Genomic DNA, 24,276 nt, shown 5'->3' with positions numbered 1-24,276 from the left:
GCAGATGGTGCGTGGTGCCGGGGGAGGGGCAGGAGTTCCACATCATCTAACAGGTTGGTCTGGCTGGTAGGCGTCCCGCCCTCCTGCAGCTAATGAGCACTGTACAACAGGTGTTTGTGCCTCAGTCCCCAGCCTGCCCTGGCTGCAACAGGAGGCAGCCACCACCACCTCTCCAAGGCCCACTTGCTCATCCCTGGGCCCTCCTGCTCCCAGGCCGGGGGGGCCACCATGGCCTGCCGCTCCTGCGTCGTTGGCTTCAGCAGCCTCAGTGGCTGTGAGGTGACTCCTGTGGGCAGCCCCCGGCCTGGAACCTCAGGATGGAGCAGCTGCGTGGCCCCAGGGCCAAGCTTCAGTTCCCACAGCCTCACAAGCTGCCGGCCAGCTGATACCATCCCCAAGGTGACCGTGAACCCCAGCCTGCTGGTGCCCCTGGACCTCAAGGTAGACCCAGCCATCCAGCAGCAGAAGAACCAGGAGAAGGAGGAGATGAAGGTCCTCAATGATAAATTTGCCTCCCTGATTGGCAAGGTGAGCAGAAGTGGGAGGGTGTACCAAAATAGAAGGGCTGTCTGGCCTGGGCAGGTGGCTATGCTCTGTATTTTCCTGAGCATCGGTCATCATGCCCCGCCTCTGCCCCTAGCCAATGGAAAGGCAGCATGGCTAAGCCAGCAAGCTAATTTTGAGCCTCAGAGAGATGAGGAGGGAAGTCCTGATCCATCCTGGTGTCTGGGGAGAAAGGGATCCCCAGATGGCCTCTGAGGGGTGTCTGGATAAGGACATGCTACATAAATAGGGGGTCACCCTATCCCCCCATGTAAAACTAGAGAGGAGCACCCAGTGTGGCCAAGGAAATGGCTAGTACAGGAAAGGTGTCATGGAGCCATGACCTGCTGTCCTACTCCTAGGCAGGTGAATAGGAAAGATGACATCCTGAAGCCCACCCCCTCGTCTGTCCCTCAAGGCCCTGAACAAGCAACATCTGTCTTAAAACAGCCTTGCTCAGCTTCCCTGGTCAGTAGAACAGGCAGGGCTGAGGGGCACGTGAGCTGCCGGAAGGAGGCTGCCACTGAGGCCCCAGTGAGCAAAGCTACATCTTTAGTCAGAAGATAGGAATGCAGGGGACGATGCCTCGAGTCAGAACCAAGCAGCCAGTGGGGCAGCCAGCTGAGCCTCCTTGCAACCCACCTGAGTAAAGAAGACAAGTCCTTAATACCCAACTCTCCATACTTCCTAGGTTCTGCTGCTCATGACCACGGTCTAGGGCTCTCATGTCCATCTCTACCACCAGGGCAAGGGAGCTCCAAGGAAATCCTAACTTCCCCCAACCAAGCTCCCCATTCACTTCCTCTAAGGAGCTCCTTGAGCCCAGCCCTCTCAGCTCCTCTCCCTCCTGCCCTGACCAGAAATGATAATCCCAAGAGCAACAGCTGTATTGATTGCTTACCATGGGCCAGACACTGCTGGACCTTTTATATTAATTTATCTCTACTTCCTTCGAAAGAAGACATTTGATACCCATTTTCCAGATAGCTTCCTCCTCTCTGAGCAAACAAGAGGCCCAGCCTCCTGTCCCGACTCAGTCCTTGTCTTCCCTTGTCTCTGATTCTAGGTTTCTCTGTGTATTGTTGGCTGCCCCAGGAGGTGGAAGCTCACAGAGAGAGGCAGAGGGCAGGAAGTCACATGCATGGAACACAAGTTGTGGATGTTGTGTCAGTCCCTCCATGGGAACTTGGCAAGTGGGATGGATGTAGCTCACACAGCACGACAGCAGAGGCTGTCATCTTCCCAATTCTGCAGATGGGGAAACCAGAGAGGACCAGAGAGGCCAAGGGCTTTATCCCAAGTCACACACCTAGCAAGTGGCATAAGCTTAGATTTGAACTCAGGTCTATAAGACACAAAATCAGGATCTCTGAGATTATGGAGATCATATCTTTCCCTTCCCCATTCATGTGCCTGGACCATAACTGGGGTTATGTGTTTCCTTGGGCATAGATGGGGGTCCATGAAGGGGGAAGACAAATGACCACAGAGGCCATGCATCCCTTCCCATAGTGCAGGCTGCACCGAGTCCCGTTGCCAGGCTGGTTTTCCTGCCCTGGGAAGCAGGGCCCTGCAAGGCACCTCCTCACCAGCCAAACCCAGCTAATCCCTTAAAAGGAGTGCTTCACTGAGCTATGTAATTTGGCTCAGATGGATGGCTTTTCTCCCTCGAACGCCAGTGCTGATGTCACCCTGTGCCTCTGCCATGGGCACAGGGTGGCAGCCAGTGGGTGTGGGCACAGGGAGGAAGCCCTCGGGGTTGGGGTCCTGTGCCCAGGGCCAGGGAAATGGCTTACCTTGAAGGTCTTTAGCTGAACTGGAGCCTCTGAACCCACCAGCCTGGCCTTGAGATAGAGTGCCTTTTGTAGTGTGGAGCAGGGAGCTGGGGTGCCAACTTCGGGGGCCCTGATGGCTGGGGTTCTGCCCTAGGAGCCTTAGCTCCTGGTAAAGGCCATGAGGCCTGAGTGGAAGCAGGTAGAAGCTAAGACAGTGAACTCTAGAGCGCCTTAACTGGGTTTAAATCCTGGCTCCACAGCTTCCCGGCTGTGTAATCCCAGGCAAATTACTTCACGTCTCTGCGCCTCAGTGCACATCGGTGTAATGGGCTTGTCAATCAAATGGGATGAGCTTTGAAAAGCAGTTAGAACACACCTAGCACATGGTAAATGCTTTATAACTGTTAAATAAAAATAAAATAAATGAGTCTGGCCCAGAGAGCTCTCAGAATCCACCTAGGCAGGAGCCTGGAAAGGAGGGAGGGAGGGGTCCTGCAAGGAGTATGGGTACCACTCAGGCTGTAGGGAAGTGTAGGCCCATGGGCGAGATGCCATGACCAGATCAGGGGCAGGGGCAGGGACACTGTGCTCCACATCCCCTTCTGGGCCCTCTGAGGCATGGAGAGAAACCAGAGTGTGAAGGGGTGGGAAGAAGGGAAGAGCAATGGAGGGAGTGGGAGGTAAGGAAGGGTCTTCCACAAGTTGTCAGAGAGACCCTGAAGTTGGGTTGTTTCTTCCACTTGTTAACTGTGTTTCCTTGGGCCTCTTACTCTCTCTCTTACTCTCTCTGTGCCTCTAGTTCCATGGCAAAGCTCTGCACTGCTGTACAAGTGGCCCTGAGCTTCTGCCCGTGGCGGGACTGGCAAAGCCAAGTCATGAGAGAAGGGGAGGGAAGCAGCAGGGATGGCAGGGCCTACGTCCAGCAGGGGCAGCTGTTGCTGCCTCTGGCCTTTCCACACAAACAACAGAGGCAGAGGAGGTGGACAAGAGGAAGGACTGCCCAGGGTCAGCCTAAGGAGCCTGTGGTGAGGAAACCCAAGAGCAGTGGTGAATGTCTGGAGACAGAGGGGTGGGGAGATGCTTTCCCTTAGGCCTGGGTGACCTCTGGACATCATCACCTGCCTGGGGGTAGCAGATGCAGACCAGCCCCTCCTGATGAAGGGACTCTGGCTCCTTGGCTGAAGGAAAGGGATTCCATGCTCTTCCCAGAGGAGTAGGGACCTGCCTGCCCCAGAGAAGCTTCCCTGTAGGCTCGAGAACCAGAGCCTCAAGGTGACCAGCCCCTCCTCCAAGACCCTCTCCCACTCCAGCCAGAGCTCCAGCTCAGGCTGCTCAGTTTCCAATACAAAGAAAGCATCCCTCCCTGTAACCCTGGTTCAGCTTGGCCCAGTACCATGAGTTCTGTGCCTCTGAGCCTCAGTTTCCTCAGAGGTGATGTAGAGAAGTAGATGGAGTGGGTGTGTGCTCTCAGAGGTCTCTTCTAAAGCTGCTACTGTTTGGCCAAAGGGCAGGGGGTCAACGAGGCCAGAGAAAGGAGTTAGAAGGGAGAGCTCAGGGCCTCTGTGGGTTGGAGGCCCTTACCTGGTACCTCTCAGAGCTCTGGGATTATTGGCCCTCCCTAGGCCTTTGTTCCAAGAGGGAGGAACCTCTCTGAAGGGAGGGTCCTAGGTGAGGGATGAGTTTCCATTCCTACCCACTGAGACAACAAGAGATGCCCCCAAGGGCAGCAGGAGACAGAGAGCTCCCCTGGTCCCTCAGGATCACAAGTACCCTCAGGCTGGTCAAATGCACACCATCTCCCAACAGACCAGTGCTGAAGCATAGAACATTGAGGTTAGACTAAGGAAAGAACTTGCTGGTGTGAAGGTTTTTCTGTTTCTCATGGGTGGAGGAAGGAGCCTCATGTCTCTCCTCTCACCCCACCCTCAGTGTAAACACAAGACTCCTGCTTGTCAGAACTGAGTGAAGGTGGGGTGAGAAGATACCTCCCCCCGCCCCACGCTCCCTCTCTCACACAAAGCAGGGCAGAAACCTTACTGACCTCCATCCCCACTGAACCTGTTTGGCTGTGACTACAGCAGACGGTAGGTTTAAGGCACCTTCCAGCAGAACTTCCCAGTAGAGATGAGAATGAAGCAGGTGAATGACAGCTCTCAAGGGCTGCCGTCATCCTTCTGCTGGCCTGGGCTAAGCTGAATGGCAAAGGAAGCTTCCCAAGGTCACTAGGGTGTCTCAGGACAAAGAAGGAAACCTTTGCAGGTGGGGCCACAAGAGAAGAAGGAAAGGGAGCCATGAGGGCCCAAGGTAGGCAGCAGCCATCAGAGGGGTCTGTCTGGGAAGCTTGCTATGTGGCTCTGGACAAGTCACCTGACCCCCAGAACCTCTCATTCTTTGTAAATGAATGCACAGAGCAGCTGCTTAGATCTGGACCAAGTTTAGGGGGGTGGGAAGCAGCTACTTGCTGAGATCACTGGCTAATGATCATGGAGTCCAGCCAGCCACCCTCCACCTCAGTGGCCTACTGTGTCCTGGGACCTCAGGAAAAGGGCAGATGGCTCCTAGTCTGAAGGAGAAGGTGGTGGTTGGAAAATAAGGACATCAGTTGAGGGCCATGGTACTGGAAGGAAGGGGAAGCTGTATGGGCAGCTTCCTGCAAGAGGGAGGCAGGCAGGGCCTGGGATGGAAGGAAGGAATGCACCAAGTCTGCAGAAGATGGCTTGCTGGGTGGGAAAGAGGCAGGGGAGCTCTGACCAAACTAGACTGGGCTGGGGGAAGGAAGGGGAGCATGAAGAGGGACCTTGACACCCTTCTAGTGGCCAAGCTATGGTCCATGGGCTCAACTGTCCCTGTGGGAGTCCAAGCAAGAGTTGGAGATTGAGGGAAGAAGCAGGACTCAGAGCCCTCCCAGTCTTCATCCTGGAGGGAAACCTGGCTCTACCTGGAAGCAGAAGCCTGCTCAATAGGCAGGTGGGTCCCAGGTCCCAGTGACCCAGCAACAGACAGGAGGCAGGCACTGTGGTTAAAAGAACTCAATGCAAACTGCCTAAATTCCAGGCCAGGCTCTGCTGCATGCTGATTTTGTGACTTTAGGCAATTCTTTCAGCTCTCTGCCCCCTCCCTCATCTGTAGAATGTGCTGACAATAATACCTACCCTGTGGGGTGTTGCAGGCTTCTAATGAGCTAAATAAAGATGAAGTATTCAGAACCAGGTGTGGCACACGGTAGACTCCACATAAACATCACTGCTACCACTATGCCAAGCACAACCTCAGCTTCTGCCCCCAAAGCCCTCACAGGCAAGCAGGTGTTATCACCCCAACTTCTAGCTAGAGAAACTGAGGCTCAGAAAGGCTGCAAGTCTACGGTTATCTAGAAGATTAGCACTGAAGTCCCAAGAAGGCCCCACCATGCTGAATTTCCAAGGCAAGATGAGACCAGGCTTGCCTTTGGGGAAAGAGTAAACAGGGTCTCTGACACCACACAGTACCCAGGGGTCTCCCAACCCCCTGGTTTGGAGAGCCTATCAGGCATCACACACCCTGGCTCTCCCTCCCTCATCCTGCTGCCCTGCCCTCCCCAGGAAGCCTTTGCTAATTGGCTCCACCCCCATCCTTTCCTTATCTCAGCATCTTCGGCTTGAACAGTAACTGAAGGTGCATTCTGAATGCTGAGTGCACCAGCCCGGATGGATGTGCATAGATGAGCCGTCACTTCCCAGGGAAGCCCCCCTGGGGGTGCACTAGCCTGCCAGGGGGCCCAGATGGGACCACCCCTGACTCACTCAGTGCCCTCCTGCTCTCCCAGGTACAAGCCCTGGAACAGCGCAACCAGCTGCTGGAGACCCGCTGGAGCTTCCTGCAAGGCCAGGACTCATCCACATTTGACCTCGGGCACCACTATGAAGCGTTCCAGGCCCGGCTTCAGGAGGAGCTACGCAAAGTGAGCCAGGAGCGGGGACAGCTGGAGGCCAACCTGCTACAGGTGCTGGAGAAGGTGGAGGAGTTTCGAATCAGGTAGGTCACACCCTATGGGTGTCATGGGCAGGGACTGAGGGTGGGGACCAAGCTGTACTCGGGTGGGATGCACCCAAGTCAGAAAAGGGAGAAAGACATTATGGAATATTTGTTTTCTCAAGACACATTTATTGAAGATGTCACATGTGCCAGGTGCCATTCTAAATATTGGGGATGTAGCGGTGAATCTGGAACTGTTCCCTTTCCAGGAGTGACCTTAACACAAAGCCAGTCTGGTGCTGGATTCCAGCTAAGCCCTGTGCTAAAGCTGTCCCTCAGGTGCCATCGCACCCACCGCCCTGGCTCAAGCAGCCCCCTCCCATGCCTGTAAACAACCTGCTCGTGCCACACCCTGTGCTGGGACAGGAAAGCTTGTCACTAATATAGCAATGAATGGTTCTGCTTTGCATATGGCTTTGGATTTTTATCTCAATTGACTACAAAGGAGAGAGAAGCAGCCAGGCACAGGCCAGGAATGGAAAGGATGGGTTTTATTTTAATAGGTCTTGTGCACCAGCCATTGGGGTAGCCTGGGAATCAGAGAGATGAGGAAAACACAGCTCCTGCCTGCAAGATGCTGGGCAGGCAGACAAACAGCAAGTAAGCAATACAAGCCAGTGGTTATTGGTCCCAGCATGGCAATAGACCATAGGGGGTTAATCCCCACCCCCACCAGCACTGTGAAATCAGTCAAGCAAGCTGTTTATTAGCTGGACTTCGTTTCCTCTTGTGTGAAATGGAAATGATGGTGGTTGACAACAATCTCGGCTGGCAGGGGGAGGAAGCAGAGAATTTAGCATGGTGCCTGATGGCAATAAATGGCAGTGTTACTGACAAGGGGTTGCTGAACTGAACTGGTCAGTCTTAGGAGGGCAGAATAAGCACTTAGGTGGCTCAGGGAAGAAGCGAACCTCTGTGATCAGGAATCTGACAAAGCTTCTGGGACAAGGAGGTTGAGGTAGAGCAGAAAGCCCATGCCTCTGAGCCCCCTCCTTAGCTCTGGTCTTCTTCCAAGGGGCCTCCAGCCAGGAAGCACAGTGGACCCCTGTCTACCTCTGGTAGTACAGCCCAGTCCTATGCCCTGCCAATCAAAGGTGAGGCCTACATTCTACAGAGCAATTAGCCAAGCAGAGCAGAAGATAGGGACAGCCTGTCCAGAAATCTGGACACCTGGGCTGTGGATCAGCTTGCCTACCAGCCCTCTCTGAGCCCTACCCTCCCATGTCCTAGGAAACACACCAAGCATCTGATCGCCCAATCTGAACTGCTTGGCTAACCCATCTAAACATGATGCTAAGTCTATACATCTGAATCCGCAGCCTAGTTCACTAGTTCTAGTCCCTAGAAGGACTTTGGCCCTCATAGGATCAGAAATGGCTCTGAGTGGGAGTCTTGGCTCCTCCTTTTATGGGAATAAACAGATGCCCAGAGAGCACAGGGCTTGTTCTCAGGCACACGGTGATGCATGCTAACCCTGTCGCCTCCATGAAAGGCTGCTCACCAGCCAGTGAGACCTCATCCATGGAGCTGTGCAGCTGGAGTCCTGTACAAACATTGCTTGTTATTTTTTTATGTGGCTCGGCCTCCAATCTGGCCTACTGCCTGGTTTCTGTCCACTCCATGTTAGACTCACAGCTTCTCTTCTCTCTCTGGTAGGGAGCCCACCCAGCAGGAGAAAGAGAGACTGGATCTAACGGCAAGGTTTCTGGGTCTGTAGACCACAACCAGGGAGCTGCAGCCTGGCTGTGCTGAGCCTGGGCCACCCTCCCCCCCATCCCGGGAGGGAGCCTCAGACACAGGGTGGAACCCTGACAGGGAGGGGCTGTGCCCTGCCTTGGCAAGGCGATGAGATCAGCCTTGCTCCCAGAAATAAACAAGTTACAGTGGAGGGGTGCAGGTGTGACAAGCTGAGAAGGGCCTGAGAACGAGTTTGGGAGCTAATGGCTGGCAGACTGGTAGAAGATTGGAGGTGGAATAGGGGATAAAGCATCACTTGTGGGAATGGAGACTTCCAAGGGCTTGGAGGTAACAGGGGCCCCATGGTTTGGCTTGACTAATTCTTCTGTTTACTAAGGACAAAGCAGAGGAATGGCAAGGGAAAGCAACTTTCCCAAGCCCACGTTGCAAGTGACCCAGGGACACCATATAGAGTTGTGAGAGCATGTGGTTGAGAGAATGGGGTCTGAAATCTAGTCACATTAGACTGTGCAGGCTGAGGCAGGTCACACACCCCAGAGGAAGGGACTTTACTAATTCATACAAAGCTTAGGATGGATAACAGTAGCCTTAGAAGAACTGGGACCAGCTCCAGACTCGAACCAGTACTTGGTCTCAGTCCAGAATTCCTGCTGGGCCACTAAGCCTGGGGCCTCAGGCCTCAGCCCACCTGGAAAGGCAAGGCCAGGACAGACCCAACCCAGGCAAGATGCTATGAGGGGACTCCCTCAAGTCCCCACACTTCTGACATCCTTGTCTGCTGGAGTGGCCACTTGACTCCCCTCCACTTCCTCTGCATTTTTCCTGGGGCCCCTGGTGAATCTCTCTATCAGGTGGATCTTCAAGGAATACCCTAGGAATACAGGTTTGCCGCTTGCCTGCAAAGGACACATTCAAGGGAGTGGGAGACTGAATGGGGCTCATCCAAGTCTTTACAGGGGACAGAGCTATCAACAAATCAGGGAGCAGACCCCAAGCAATTAGAAATTACTCAGTGGGCCAAGTGATCAGACATAGAGTGATGAGGGCATCTGATGGGAGGGAGGCAGGGAGGTTTCAAGGAGTACAAGAAGGTATGAGGGTGTGAGGAGAGGCTGGGAACCTGAGGACCCCACCAGGCTGCCTTCCCCAGGGTCCTCCCCCATGCCAGCAGGACTCTGCTACCCAGAGGAGAGGGAGAGAAAAGGATTGAACCACCTGCCTGCATATGGAGGGCAACCAATGAGGGGCACATGCCTAAGTAACTTCCCAAGGCCACAGCTAGGAAGGCAGGATTTGAGCCCTCTGCTTAACCAGCTCACCACAGGCCCCTCCAAACCTTTCTCAGAGTTTCTGTTTCCTCATCTGTGGAAGGAGACACATAGGACCTCACCAGAAGGGGACTCTGAGAGTCTTAGGAGAGGGTGCCCAACACAGGGGGAGGGTGTGGTCCTGAGTACCCATCCCACCCCCTCCAGTCATGATTTCTGGGGCATTTTGTTCTTGATGGCCAGCCTTCTGCCCAACTCCCATGACCTACACCCTCACAACCCCTCAGAGACTCTTGGAAGCCAACACAGGGCCAGGGATAGTGTTTGTGACTGGCATCTCAAGATGCAGAGATCCAAATGTCCTGTGAGCCCTCACTCCCTCCTCTTCTTGGGTGGGCTGGTGGACAAGAACGCATGAGGAGGTGCGCCAGCCACCTGACGGGGCCATGGATGATGCTGCCCCTGATGTGAGGTCAGGGACTGGGCCAGTCAGGCAGAGAGGCGACTGTAATTAGAGCCATCAGTGACTCAGGCATGCCCTAGAGAGGAGGGGAGAACCATACCCGACGCTGCTGGAGCTGTGGAAAGCTGAGGTAGGAGATCTGAAGCTGTCTGATGCCAGCCTATTGGGGGCAGAGGAGACATGACAAACATCTTGATTGGAGGAAGAGGGTAAGGTCAGGGACGCTGGAGTCCTGTCCCCCATCTAACAGTGCCTTGTTGCAAATACTTGTGGCATTGACTAAGGAGGAGAGCAGTTGTAGAATGGAATATTTTGTAGTGTTAGCTACACACTAAGCTGCCTGCCATTTAACAGGTAGGCTTTGTCACCCCTCCTCCTGCCCCCACAGACACACCCCTTAGAGACAAGGAAGCCGAGGGAGGAGAGATAAAGTCACCTGTCCCAAAGTACACTGTGGATCCTCTCTTTCTGTCTTCTTTTGGAGGGAGCAGGATGGGATAGCTACCCACTGTCTAACAAAACAGAAGGAAGGAGAGTGGGGCTTCGGGGAAGGGGGTCGTAGGAGAAGGGGAGGTGAGCAGGATGCTCAGAAAGGACCTGGTCCCATGCATAGCTAGCCTGAACCCAAGATTCTTGAGGAAGAAGTAGAGAGACAACAAAAGAGCAGGGAGATGGGGTAAAAGGGAGTATAGTCAGGAAGGCTTCTTGGAGGAGGTGGGTGTGCTGCAGAGCCAGGAAAGGGACAAATGCTGCTGCAGAGAGAGAATGAGAACAGGAGCTGGCATCACTGAAGAGAGGGGATGCTTGCAGCTGTGTCCACTGAAGGAAGGTTTCTAACTGGCACAGCCACCAAGTGGGATTGTGGAGGCTTGAGCCCCACCCAAAAAGAACTAATCAAACCCCAACCCTCACCACATCACCTGAGCAACCTCTCCTCCCATCCCCAGGTATGAGGACGAGATCTCTAAGCGCACAGACCTGGAGTTCACCTTTGTCCAGCTGAAGAAGGTAGTCTGCCCAGCCCACCCCAAGGTCCTCCCTATGGATTCCTTCAGAACTACACATTTTCCCTTGTGCTCAAGCAAAGTTCTCAGAGGCTTAAGTCCCACAACCAGGAACAGATAGAGAGATATGTCTGTCTCCAGCCTCCCCTTCCTCCAGGCTCTGATCGAGAGCTCCTCTGGGAATTCACACACACACACACACACACACACACACACACAACCCAGGAAGCTAAGTTCCCCCTCCTGCTTCTGCCCTGGGACACCGCCATTCCTTCTCTATCTCTCACCTCTGTTCCCAACCCCAGGACCTGGATGCTGAGTGTCTTCGACGGACCGAACTAGAAACCAAGTTAAAAGGCCTGCAGAGCTTCGTGGAGCTGATGAAAACTGTCTATGAGCAGGTGAGTGGGATGAAGTCAGTATCCCCTGAACCAGAGCAGACTGCTCAATGGGAGGCACAACGGAGGGTAGAATATCCAGGGAAATGGAACATTCCAACAGTCCTGAGTTCCAGTCACAAACATAACTTCCTAAGCCCCTCCCTGTCTTGATAGCAAAAACCCTATATCCCTTGCCTATCATTTCTTGAAACGTGGACAGAGTCTCCAAAGCCATTCTCTCAGGTAGAACCATGACTTCAGCTGTGGTGCTGAAGGTATGCGAGGGTCCAAGTGTATGAGGCAAGGATCAGGAGGCTGGCCTCTACCTAGGGACCTTGAACAGCCATTCCAATTGAACTGATCTCCCTCAAAGCCACACAGCCTAAACCATAGGCACCCACACACACACCAGGTTCCACTCTGATGGACCTGCATTTTGCCCTTTCGCACTTTTGGCTTAGGCAGGGAAGACTTAGAGCCAGTTTCTAACAGAACAAAAATGATCCAGTAAACGCAGACAGAGAGACCTCCAAAATACATTGTCATTTGTCTCCTAAGTCCTTAGCTGAGCTTGGCTGGACAGTGACCTGGCAAAGCCTGTGCATGTTGCCAGTGCAGCCTTCAGGTGAACCCTCTGCTGGCCCTCTGCCCCACCGCAGCCTCGTGGACATCCTGCAGGGTGCCTGCCTCCTCTCCACATCCCCTCTTACAGGGGTGAGGGGTGCAGAGGTGATACCCCTGCACTAAAGGGCCCTTCCACAATGTCTACCATCCAGCTTAGAGGAGGCAGACCATTGTTGGGGTTGAAAGTATTTGGGGCAAATTGCTGGCTCCAAACAATGGCAGTGCAGCCGCGGTCAGAGCAGAGATCAAAGTTACTATCGCATTCAAGAAGTTCTGTTAGAGGCACTGTGGCCTACTAACCACAATGTCATGACCTTTCCCATGAAAAGGAAACTTAGGCCTCATGGCTGTGCATGCCTTTCTAGCATGCTCAGCACCTCCAGGTTCCCCCCATGGGACTGAGACCTGCTATGATCATGGGATATGACAAAGCAGAGAGAAGGCAGCCTTCCAGCTTTCCCTGGAAAGCATCCTGTCCTGGCATAGCCAGGCCAGACCCAAGGGTGCTGCCCAGGGCTCTGTGCCCTCCAGCTGGCTTGAGAAGTGGTTGGGGGCTTCTCTGCCCAAACTCTGGATGGATTGGCCTAGGCCAGGCAGGCATCAGAGAGCCAGTATTTCCTAATCTGTGCTCCATCCTGCTTACCAACACCCAGCAAGTCCAGATCTGAAAGGGCCAGGACAGAGAGTGATACGTACTGGAATACAAATAAATCAGGTGATGTGATCATGCTGGAAGGAGAGGAAAACTTCAGAGCCAGGGCCTCTCCAAGGAGGGAAGTCCAAGATGGGGATGGTGCAGTTTAGCAGGAAGAACTGTACAGCCTCTAAGGCAAGAGTGAGCTTGGTGGCTAACAGGAGAGGAGGAAACCTATGATCAGAGCAGACAGGGCAGGGTGGGACTTGCGCATCAAGGAGAACGAGCAGGGTTGGCTCCCGTGGGTCCTTAAGCTCTGAGGCAGAGTTTGACTTCATGTAAGTGTGATGAACACTGGAGGTTACTAGGGAGGGGTGCCACATGGGGAACTCGGGGTATGGTTTGTGCTGTTATAAGACTACCATGGAACAGGGACTACAATTAAGGTAATGAGGGCTGGTGTTTTACAGTTGTCTCTGTATTCTTGGGGATTGGTTCCAGGACCCCTGCAGATACCCAAATCCTTGAATGCTCAGGCTCCTCACATAAAATCACATAGTATTTGCATGTAACTTACACATCCTCCCACGTACTTTAATCATCTCTGGATTGCTTATAATACCTAATACAATGTAAATGCTACAGAAATAGTAGTTATCACACTATTGTTTTAGAGAATGATGACAGGAAAAGGCAGTCTCTACACGTTCAGTATGCGTTTGAATCCTCTACTGAGGAACCTGTGGATACAGAGGGGCACCCGTGTAATAGTTATTGTTACTTTTGCAAGCATCAAGGTGGAAGTCAGATGAGTTTTGCATTTCTCTACATGTACCTCTTTAGACTGAGAAGGCAGCACTGACCCTTTGCCAAAGAGTTTCACCACAAATATCAGCCACATATGTAATTTTAAGTCTTCTAGTAGCCACATTGTATAAAAGAAGCAAGGCTGGGAGTATGGCTAAGTGTAGAGCATTTGCCTAGCATGCATGAGGTCCTGGGTTCCATCCCCAGTACTGCAAGAAAAAAAATGGCAGGAAAATTTAATTTTAATAATCTATTTTATTTAGCTCAATATAAACAAGATATGATTATTCTAATATATAATCAATATAAAAATTAATGGATTAGTTTACTCTTTGTTTCTATTAAATCTTCAAAATCTAAAGGGTATTTTCCACTTCCAGTTCATCTCAGTTTAGACCAGCCATATTCGAAGTGCTCCACTGCCTCTGTGTCTGGTGGCTACCTAACTGTGCAGAACAGTCTAAGCAAAGGGAGGTGACAACCCACAGTTGTCTCTGATAGAAGGAAAAAGAGGGCAGAGCACGGGTAGCCCGAGGAGGACTGGATCAGATCAGAAAAGTCTTACTATATAGGCCCATTCCATGTCCCAGAAATAGCCCTCCCCTCTCCCCAACACAGAGGGCACACAGCAGGGACACTGAAAAGTCCTTCCCAGCCAGCTGGGCAGGACCCTATGACCATGACACGCTCAGAGTGCTTGTGAGGCTTGGATGCATCCAGCTGGAACATGGCCTGCCCCACCCATAAGCTCTGGTTGTAGGGATTAGCAGTGGAATCTGCTGACGACCTCCTGCAGCCAGGCACACCTCCTGGGAGGCTGTCTAAACAGCTTTGGCAGGGAGGCTATGCCAGGAATCGGCAGCTCTACCCCTGGACCCTGCATTCTGGCTTCATCAGGACAATAATATCCTTAGCTGCTATTTATTGAGAACCTACTACACTCCACACACTGTGCTAACTGCTTTTCAGACTTAATCTCAGTTAATCTTTACAGTAACTCCATGAATTAAGGATAATTAGAGATAATAATTACAGGAGCACAGATTTTAGAGCAGCTTGGATTTGAATCCTGGCTTAGTAACTATGTGAACTGGAGCAGGCTATTTTAATCTCTCCATGCCTCAATTTCCCCATCTCTAAAATGGAAAAACTAATAGCACTACTTTGCTGTGCTGTTGTGAGGATTTATTTCTTAATAGATCCTAAAGCACTTGGAATAATATCTGTCACATAGTAATCATTTAATAGACATTAGTTGCTTTCAATAAGCATTTTACAGATGATAAAACTGAGACCCAGACTGGAGGTGTGGCTCAAGTGGTAGAGTGCCTGCTTTGTAATCGTGAAGCCCTGAATTCAAACCCCAGTCCCACCAAAGAAAAAAAATAAACAGTGTACTTAATACACAATAGATGGCATTTTCAATGTATCCACATATGAATAAAGGAGAAAAAAAAAACCTAAGATCCAGAGACCAGTCACATTCTAAGTGTTCCATCACCTCTGTGCCTGGTGGCTACTTAACTGTGCAGAGCAGTCTAAGCAAAGGGAGGTGACAACCACAGTTGCCTCTGGTAGAAGGAAAAAGGTGGCAGAGCATGGGTAGCTTGCTCATGGTAAAAACTTTGGTAGCTTGTCATGAGCAAGCTATGTCAGAAACAGATAGACTCACTTGTGTCTTTCCACAATGTCAGAATTAATTAACTAACAATAAATTCACAAGCTATGTCAATTTTGTTGGCATTAATTTGCCAAGTACTACTGATTTCACTTGATAGCCATAAGCCATTAGCAAATTATTTCTTTTGTTTCAATCTTAATTACTAACATTAACTTTCAGGTCACACATTACACTTCAGAACTGCTAAGATAGGGTAAAAGCAGCTGTAGAGTTCAAGGAGGCCTTCCTGAAGGCTGGTACAGATGCAAAGAAAGTCACTTCAGGTGCTTAGATATTAACATAAGGAACCTAGACGCTGAGATGTTGAGGCCTAATGGTGTGAAAACTTAGACCTTGTTCAAGGCACAATGCTAGTTCAAGGTACAGAGCTGGTTCCAGGTTTACTGGGTCTGGATGGATGACAATTAAAATGAGTCACAGGAGATCATGCTGAGCTGAAGCCCCGGGAACAGAGTTGGGAGGCCGTGGATCCCATGCACTGATGGTCTGATGATGAGTTAGTGGGTGCCACTGTACCCCAGTGTTAGGCACCCCTCCTTTTATCTGATCCAGGTGAGGGGGTTGCATCTTTCTTTGGTGCATTCCTTGGTGTGTATGATAATTCATGGGCCTGGTCTTTCTGATAAGATTTTGATACACTCGTGTGTCCATATGTTCCTGATAAGTTCATAGGTGGTACTCTTTTATTTGTGTAAATAAGTTATTTATCAATCTGTCTCATGCTTTGTGCTGGACAGATGGAGGTTGTTTACTTGCACAAATGAGATGGAAAGTCATTCTGCCTCAGCATTTACCCTCAAAAGGGAGCGAGCATACTGCTGCTTTATAAAATGGAGTCCCTCGGGGCAAGGCACATCCTGAAAGCTACATTCTATACAATATGGAGGAACTTTGGCGCAGGACTCAACCTAACCTCCACATCTAACAAATAAGACATGGCAGTATTCAGAGTCCAGTGCCCCTTAAGTGCTATTTTACTAAGCCCCACTAAGTTGCCCCTTTCTTGGGGAACACGATGAGGGTAGTCCCACACATGGCAGCCTCCTCAGGTTCTGGCTCCTAAGAATTACTGTGGTATAATTCTTGCCAACTTGAAGGTGCTGGGGGCCCATCCAAGGTGGTGCTTCTACAGTACACAAGCAAGCATTGTTATCCCCTCCACTCCCGGCAGGGCCCAGCATGTCTGAACAGGTCTGTGGATGTTCTCAACACCCCATTTCCAGCTTCTGTTTACCACACTCCTGCCTAGGCTCTTTCCAGAAAGGGTCTGAGGCTGCTCCATCAGCCGTGTCTTGTCCATCCCTTGGCCTGACAGGGGAGCCCCCCTGAAGCTTTTCTTGGCAGTGTCCTGGCCTTTCCCTGGACCAAATGTCAAATCAGGCCCAAGCTTGGGTGCTATGGGGGCTCCATTCAGGGTCCTGCATTCACTGACCTCCACAATACCTCCCCCGCCAAGGAAGCTCTGGAACCGCATCTCTAGAATTGTCTGTGACCATGCCCAGCCCATGCCCAATCCATGTGGGACATATCAAGTGGTAACCAGGCAGTAGAGGAGGAGCATGTGTCTGTAGTAATTATCAGCCTTATTCTGGGTTGGGCCCTCAGCCTGCCTTTGCCCAGAGACTTCTATTCAGTTCATTTGAAGATAACCAAAACCCCTTAGCAAGAGACTCCCAAGGGCAATTGACCACTAGGCTCTGGGTCCTGCCAGCTCCCGGGCAGAGATGGATGCCCAAGAAGGGTCTTCAGAATGTCTACCACAGTCTAAGCTTCCTTTCCCAGGAGGCCCTCCTTGTCACCAGAAGATGCTTGTGGGCAGGGGCTGGCATATGAACAGTCAAGAAGGGTATCATTTAAAGCTGTCCATGCAGCCTATCTGACCACCCCACTTGGTCCTGTAGTCTACAGCTCCAGGGTACAAGCTATGCATCAGAAGTACCAGACCCTGCCAGGGGCAGAAACAGAGGACCTACCAAATTTCTGAGTATAACAATGGACAGAAGAGCCAGGCAAAGTGGGAAGATCGAGGTTTGAGGCCAGCCCAGGCAGATAGTTTGCAAGACCTCCATATCCACAATAACCCAAGCAAAATGGACTGGAGGTATGACTCAAGTGGTAGAACTCCTGCGTTGCAAGTACAAAGCCCTGAGTTCAAACCTCAGTCTCACCAAAAAAAAGAGAGAGAGAGAGAGAGAGAGAGAGAGATGGATAGAGAGTGGGAGAGAACCCCAAAGTCAGGAACTAGGATCAGGATGCAGCCACAAGTGAGATGGCTGAACCTGGATCTGAGGAGGCCTGAGAGCCAGCACCAGCTGTCAGGAAACATAAGGGACAAAGAAGTATGTTGAACATCAATGCGGGGTGCAATGGATAAAATCCACACTGTGGGGGACTCTATACGGCAGACAACACTGTATTTTCAATAAGAAAAATTATAAGGAAAAAGAAAGAAACAGAAAAATGGAAGGTGTATCCACAGATTAAAAGACATTTAGAGTCATACGGACCATTTTCAAGGTATGGACCCTGTTCAGATCCTGACTCAGAGTTTTAAAAAGTTATGAAGCCTTCAGCAACTGAGAACACTGACTGAAATTTGATGACTGAAATAGGGATCAAGGGTGGGCTGTGAATTCCAGAGAACATTATGCAGTCCCTGCCCCACACTAGCAGAACAGAGCACAACGCCACCCCACCTTCTGCCTGGCTCCCATCCTGCCTCTCAAAGCCTCGCTGGCAACTCACTTATGCTGTCTGTGCAACATGGCAACAGATGCTCTGTGTATGTGCACATGCACACATGTACACACACGCACACACTGAACTACCTCCCTCAGGGCCCAGGTTGTTGTTCAGCATCCTCAGGGGAAGCAACCCAGGCTCAAGGTGACACCCTGCATCACCCAATGGAGTCTCCTGTTCCACTTGCCTCTCTTGCTTCCCTCCATAAAATGGGGAAGCTGTTGGGCTGGGGCAGTAGAAAGCCAGCCTGGGGCTAGAAAGACAGTAGAGGCTTCAGCTCCTTGTCTCACCCACACCCACTTGAGCTGAGCAGGAGCAGCATGAACAGGAGCTCAGGTCACGCTCTGCCCCTTGCAGTTGTCTCCTCTACCTGCTCATGCCAGGGTCCCCTCCGTGATCCGGGAGGATGAACTGTGGGGATGTGTAGAAAACACCGGGCACAGTCAGGCCTGGAATGAACCTCTAGGAAGGGTTGGATTTGACTATTTCCAGAGGGGTTCGGGGACAGGGAGGAGATGACACTGTTGTCATGTTTCCAGGCAAGCTTCTCCACCTGAAGGGGAGTGGAACAGGTGCCTGACCTCAGCCTCACACTTTCTTTTTCTTTTTTTTTTTTTTTGGTGGTACTGGGGTTTGAACTCAGGACCTACACCTTGAGCCACTCTGCCAGACCTATTTTTGTGATGGGTTTTTTTCGAGATAGGGTCTTGTGAACTATTTGCCCTGGCTGGCTTCAAACTGCGACCCTTCTGATCTCTGCCTCTTGAGTAGCTAGGATTACAGGCGTGAGTCATCAGTACCCGCCCTGCAGCTGTGACCATTTTCAACAAGGCAGGGCGATAGGGGAGTCACTGCTTGTGTCGAGTCCCACCCTGCCCCCTGTCATTCTCAGTCCTGTTTATTCAGTACTCTCACCAGACACGGGGAAGAGATGAACATGCTGTCCTGTGGGGAGGGAGAGCCGCACCATGGAGCCGTGGTGGTGAAACCTCAAACAGAGGGGTCTTCCCCGCCAAACCCAACTCGACCAGGAGGAGGATATGCCAGCCCAGGAGTGGGCAGCAGGACAGACAGTGGGGAAATGGGGATATGAAGCTCATGTGGGTAGTGGGCCAGAGCCCCTCCCTGCCCTCCTCCCCTGTAGGACAATTAGTAAGTGAGTGGGGAGGACCTGGGGAATCATAACAGGGAGCATGAATCCCTTGACAGTCTCTCCAGGGAGACAGGAGGACAGCAGCCCCACTCTTCACTACCCCTGGGGACAAAGAAAATGTGGGTGGCTGAGGGGCTTTGAACCCTTCTCACCATCCTGAGCGCCCCCCCATGTCTGTATCTGTCCAGGAGCTGAAGGACCTGGCAGCCCAAGTGAAGGATGTGTCAGTGACAGTCGGCATGGACAGCCGCTGCCACATTGACCTAAGTGGTCTAGTGGAGGAGGTGAAGGCCCAATATGATGTCATCGCAGCTCGCAGCCTGGAAGAGGCTGAGGCGTACTCACGGAGTCAGGTATGGGGCTGACCTTGAAGGGTGGGACATTCCTCTCTGGGCCACAGGAAGGGTTGGGCAGGAGATGGCTAAGGGCACCTGCCACTTTATGTCCTGAGATTCTCCGAAGGGGTGTGGGGAGGCTCAGAGGCCAGCGTGGGCTGGATGGGGACCATAGCATTCTGTCTACAAGTGGCAGTGGAGAACATGAGCCAGCATATGCCAGGCTCTGGGGACAGTGGAGAGAGAAGCCACAGTCTGTGGCTACAGTCTTAGAGGTCACAGTGGTGTTATCCACCCAGGTCGGATGTGGGCATAGCTGTGGGGTTCTCCAAAGGCAGCTGGGAGAAGGCCACCCAAAGGGACATTTGGGGTAGAAGAAGGAGGTGGGTCTAGGGGTGGGGCTGCAGAGGAGAACAGGAGAAGCTTTTGAGGTGGAAGAGCCAGGGCAAGGATGGAGAGGTGCCAGGAAGGGTGTACTGAGCCACCCTTCATTGTGACCTCCACTCCCTCACCAGCTGGAGGAGCGGGTCGCCCGCTCAGCCGAGTTCGGGAGCAGCCTCCAGAGCAGCCGCAGCGAGATCGCTGATCTCAACGTGCGCATCCAGAAGCTTCGGTCCCAGAGCCTCTCCATCAAGAGTCATGTGAGTGTCTGCAGGACTGCAGGGACCGGACAAAGAGGGGATAGGGAGAATTCACATATACACACACCGAGTGTGCACAAGACCTGGCCAAGTGCCCTGAGCAGGTCACTTCGTTCCTCTGTGCCTCAGTTTCCTAATCTCCCACCTGGCAGAGCAGCACAGTCTGCTGAGGTGGTCAGGAGGATCACATGAGGTTTGCACAGAAACATGACCTGTAAACTGGTCTGGGTTGCTGGGATGTCAGAAAGCTCTTCCACCACACACACACACCTGAACAGAACCCCCACCTCCTGTTCAGACCCCCACCAACCATACAGAGAGAAGGGAGTGGGAGCCTAAATTCCAGCTTCCAGCTAGGGCTTAGGACTAGGCTTTAGAGCAAGTGCTGTCTTATAAGGACAGCTGGGAAGCAGCCTTTAGGGGCCTGTGGGACTTGCCTTAGGAAAGTGTCTCTTTAGGTCTAACTGAACTCTCTCTTATTGCATTGTAACCCATTGCCACTCCCAAGAGCACCATTGTTTCCCCCAACATGTGCCTTGCCCATCCATGCACGCTATTGTCAGACTCCTAGCCTGGCCCACTCCCTCCCTCCCACTCACCAACTCCTTTCCTTTGACCTCCTGGTGCAGTGTCTGAAACTGGAGGAGAACATCAAGACCACTGAAGAGCAGGGTGAACTGACCTTCCAGGACGCCAAGGCCAAGCTAGCCCAGCTGGAGGCCGCCCTGCAGCAGGCCAAGCAGGACATGGCCCGGCAGCTGCGCGAGTACCAGGAGCTCATGAACACCAAGCTGGCCCTGGACATCGAGATCGCCACCTACCGCAAGCTGGTGGAGGGCGAGGAGAGCAGGTGAGGGGCTGGAGGGGTAGGGTGGTACTGGAGAGAGGGAGGGCTGGAGGCCCAGGCCCAGAGTCCACCTCCCCTCCAGCACGACACAGTGAGCCTGGCAGGCCTGCATGCAAGACCTGGCTCAGCCACTTACTGGGATCTTACCCTAGTTCATTTAGTCTCAGTTTCCCTAACTGGAAGATGATCCTAAACATGACTCACTTGTGATGGAAAAGCCATACAAATATCTGTCAAAAATCAGTGCTCAGTAATGTTAGCTACTTACGCAGAGCAAAGAAGGAACAGAGAGCGTTAACCAGGGTCACACCAAAGGGCAACCCCAAGGCCGAGAGTAACAAGCAAGAATCACCCTCCACTTTGCCTGCCTCCTGGTTCCAGTCCCAAGGGAGCTAAAGTCACAGGCTTCCTTCACATCCCATCATGTCCCTCTCCTCCCCCAGGATGGACCTTCCCTCAGCCACTGTGGTCAGTGCTGTGCAGTCCAGATCCAGAATCGGTGAGCCACCTCCCCCAGGAACTAGTGGTGGGGAGGGGTCCTGGGCATAGGGGATCATGACCCTAAAGGCATCATTTAAGTGGCTTTCAATCCTCTAGCCCCTTCCCTCCCCACCCCCTTGTGTCCCTTGTAGCTGCCTCCAAGTCAGGCCTCTCCAGGGCTCCCTCCCGGAAAAAGAAGAACCGAAGAGGCCCTGTGATTCAAATCACTGAAATGTCAGAGAAGTACCTCTCACAGGAGTCAGAGGCCTCGGAGTAAGGCAGCTGGACCCCAGGAGCCCCAGGTCACTCCTACTACAGCAAGAGTGACCTAAGCTAGACTCAAGAATACAGCTTGGAGCCTCCAGGTTGGGAGGGAAGACAAAACCTTGTACAAAACCAAAAGAAGGGTTCCAACCAGAGACTACATTTGGTGGTGGGTTGCCAGTTCCATTCTGCGTCAGTGTCTCAGTACCTCCCTTCCAACCTTCTGGTCACAGGTGTTCCTGGCTGGGTGAATGGGAACTTGGGGTCAGTCTGTGTCCACTTCTCCACTCCTCTGAGCCTCTTCTCCCATGAAGGGCTCTGACCAAGGTGCTTCAATACTTTGCCTGACACTTGCCCTAAACTTCTGTCTCAAGCCTTGCTTGCCTCTGCCTCAGATCTGAGGCTGGTGCCTTCACTCCCCACCCAGTCTATGAGCTGGGCTGAAGAGAAAACTCAGGCCTTATCCTACATCTAGAATTTCTAAGGGGGCTGAGTGCTGAAGATTCCACAGCTTTCATCCACTTGGGGTCCCCAGACACTGACAGTATTACGGGGTGAGGGGAGGAAAGGCCTGGGTGTTTCAGACAAGAGCCCAGATTGCAGATTAGCCAGGACACCTGCACCTCCCCTTCTTCCAGCGGGCCCCTCCCAGAAGATCCCAGTCAGAACTGGGCAGGCTGCCACCATCCAGCTCCCTAGGTCTCTCCAGAAGCTACTCTGGCTGTGGTTATCTCCCTGAAAATGGAAGCCAGTTGACAGTCTAAGACCAGGCAGGAGAATACAGCCCCTCCCCTTCACTTCCTTGCATTCTGTAGTGTGCCACCAGACTGGGATCTGAGTGTCATGTCCCCATCCTAGACCTCTCCCAGCCTCAGCCTGCTGTAGCATGTCCTAGTGACCCCTAGCCTACCCTGCCTGGAAACTCCAAGCCCCTTCATTGCCTATGAACCCCACTTCTCAGGGCCCCTGTTCTCCTGCCTTCCTTTACATTCCCTGAGGACCTGGGACACCCCACTCCTGTGGGCTTCCAGCTTCTTCTTTTCTTCCCACACTTGCCCCTTGCTCCCTCCTTGCCTACTCTCCCTGCCTCAGAGGGCCATGAAGAAGGCACAGTCCGGCAGGTCTGGGAGCTTCAGAGCCCTTGGGTTGGGCTGGGGAACCCCAATGACAGCCTTAAAAGGACTCAACCAAAGAGAAAAACCATACAACAAAATGTGGGGTCTGCAGCATTGTTCCTCATTTCTGCTCTTGTATCAGCTCTGGGGCTTGCAGAAGAACCCTACCAGTGCCAGCCTCCCCTCCACCTTCTCTCCCCTTGCCTTGCTCCCCTTCCTACCTTGCCTCACCTCCTCTTCTAGCCTGTCTAATTCCCTCATCTCATTCTCCAGGACAGGAAGTCCCAGGCCTTGGCCCTCCAGGCCTGTGGGGGACACTGATGAGCTAACAATGCTCTCAGGCCAGAGGGACCTCAGCTATATACTCATCCCTAAAGTCCCCCAAAGAAGGTGCTCACTGCTGCTTTCTCTCGGGGTATTTAGTGGTTTCCAAGGGAGCAAATCCTCAGTGGGGATGCAAGATATAAAACATATATATTATTTTTTCATAACTTATGTGGCTTTTAAATTATTGCTTCCCTTCTTGTTTCTGCATGATCCATGCTGTATGAACTATCTGGATTTTAAATAACACATATCCCAGCCACATACCTGACTGACTGACTATCTTGGGGCAATGCCCCCTTTTCCCTGCCAAGGGGTGAATAAAATGTTGAGATTTGTGTATGGAGAAAGTTGTGTGTCTGTTTCAGCTCCTCTCTTGAGGCAGATCCATCAGATTGGTCATGGGATATTATGAACTCTCCAATTACAGGAGAAGGGGAGGTTTGGATATGAAAAGGTCCCCTGCCCTGCCATCCTACAAGGTTCCCAGTACCTCCCAACATGTCCAGGCACCATGTGGGCCGCCTCACCAGGCACAAGCAGGGGGAGTCCCCACCTGGTAGCAGGGTTCCTTCTACAGCACTTCTGCCTGGCCATGGAGTTGGCACAGCCCAGAATATATTCAGATGGGTACAGGCCTAATCCTGCCAAATCAAATTCTAGATCAACAAATAAGGATGAAGGACCTCTGCAAGCCCAGCCCTGTGCTCAGACAGCAAGACTGCTGTCATTCCCCCAACCCCTCCATGCACACACACTGTGAAGAACCCACAGTCAGGTTCAGTGACAAGATAGAAACTTAAGAGAGTCAACCTAGACTTCCTCCCCAAGTGCAGAAGTGGGTCTTATGGCAGGTTTGAGAAGGGAGATGCCCTTGGCATATCCTAGTCCACCCACGCACTGGCCATAAGACCTCAGGCAAACGGAGCCTCAGTTTCTCCCTAGGTGACATGGAACAGGCAGCTCTCCTACCTGCCTCAAAGGTGTCTGGGGATATAACGAGAGCTGTGGTCACTCCTATCAGGAATCGCTCGCTGCAGGCACTATGCCCTGTAAGAGCTCAACCAATGTATAGGCTCAGTGATGATGTCATTATTGCCAGGGAGGCAGATGTTAAGGATTACAGACGACTGACTACAGGAGACCTCATGCTGGCTCACTGGGGACACAGCACAGCCAGGCCCCTGGGACAGAAGTTCAGAGAATTGAGTTCACCCCTTCTCCTGAGCGCTCTGCTATCAAAACTCTCACCCCTCTCTGCGAGAGCATAAGAGCTGAGACCGAGATTTCATGTTATCTTTGGTTTCTGCTTTATTAACTTCTGAATATGCATTTAAATTTCTGAATCTGAATTTCAGTAAAAAAATTCTATGATGTATTTGTTATTCAGCATTTCCCAACTTTTTTTTTTCAATACTAGGGATTAAACCAAAGACCTGGAGCGCAGTAGGCAGGTGCTCTACCACTTGAGCCATGCCCCCAAT

The 24,276-nt window shown here is 52.1% G+C and overlaps 1 protein-coding gene and 1 long non-coding RNA gene across 3 annotated transcripts in view; one reads left to right on the top strand and one right to left on the bottom strand.

Moving 5' to 3' along the window:
• LOC141425757 (uncharacterized) overlaps positions 1-24,276 on the bottom strand; it is a 35,199-nt gene that overhangs the window by 5,651 nt on the left and 5,272 nt on the right. The window lies entirely within an intron of this gene.
• On the top strand, positions 71-23,142 carry Krt80 (keratin 80). 2 transcript variants are annotated; one of them, XM_074083431.1, is made up of 9 exons: positions 71-528; positions 6,124-6,332; positions 10,709-10,769; positions 11,071-11,166; positions 18,975-19,139; positions 19,637-19,762; positions 20,392-20,612; positions 21,053-21,108; positions 21,207-21,318. In XM_074083431.1, exons 1-9 carry the CDS (start codon positions 229-231, stop codon positions 21,239-21,241), a joined length of 1,269 nt encoding a protein of 422 aa, XP_073939532.1. In that variant the 5' UTR covers positions 71-228; the 3' UTR covers positions 21,242-21,318. The 2 variants fall into 2 exon arrangements, with proteins under 2 accessions (XP_073939532.1, XP_020015778.1); XM_020160189.2 differs by having other exon boundaries at positions 79-528; positions 21,242-23,142.

This window comes from Castor canadensis, chromosome 8 (assembly GCF_047511655.1).
Source record: "Castor canadensis chromosome 8, mCasCan1.hap1v2, whole genome shotgun sequence".
In the NCBI taxonomy this organism is placed as follows: Eukaryota; Metazoa; Chordata; class Mammalia; order Rodentia; family Castoridae; genus Castor; species Castor canadensis.
Note: the sequence above shows the minus strand (reverse complement) of the source record. Positions and strands in the feature narration are given on the sequence as shown.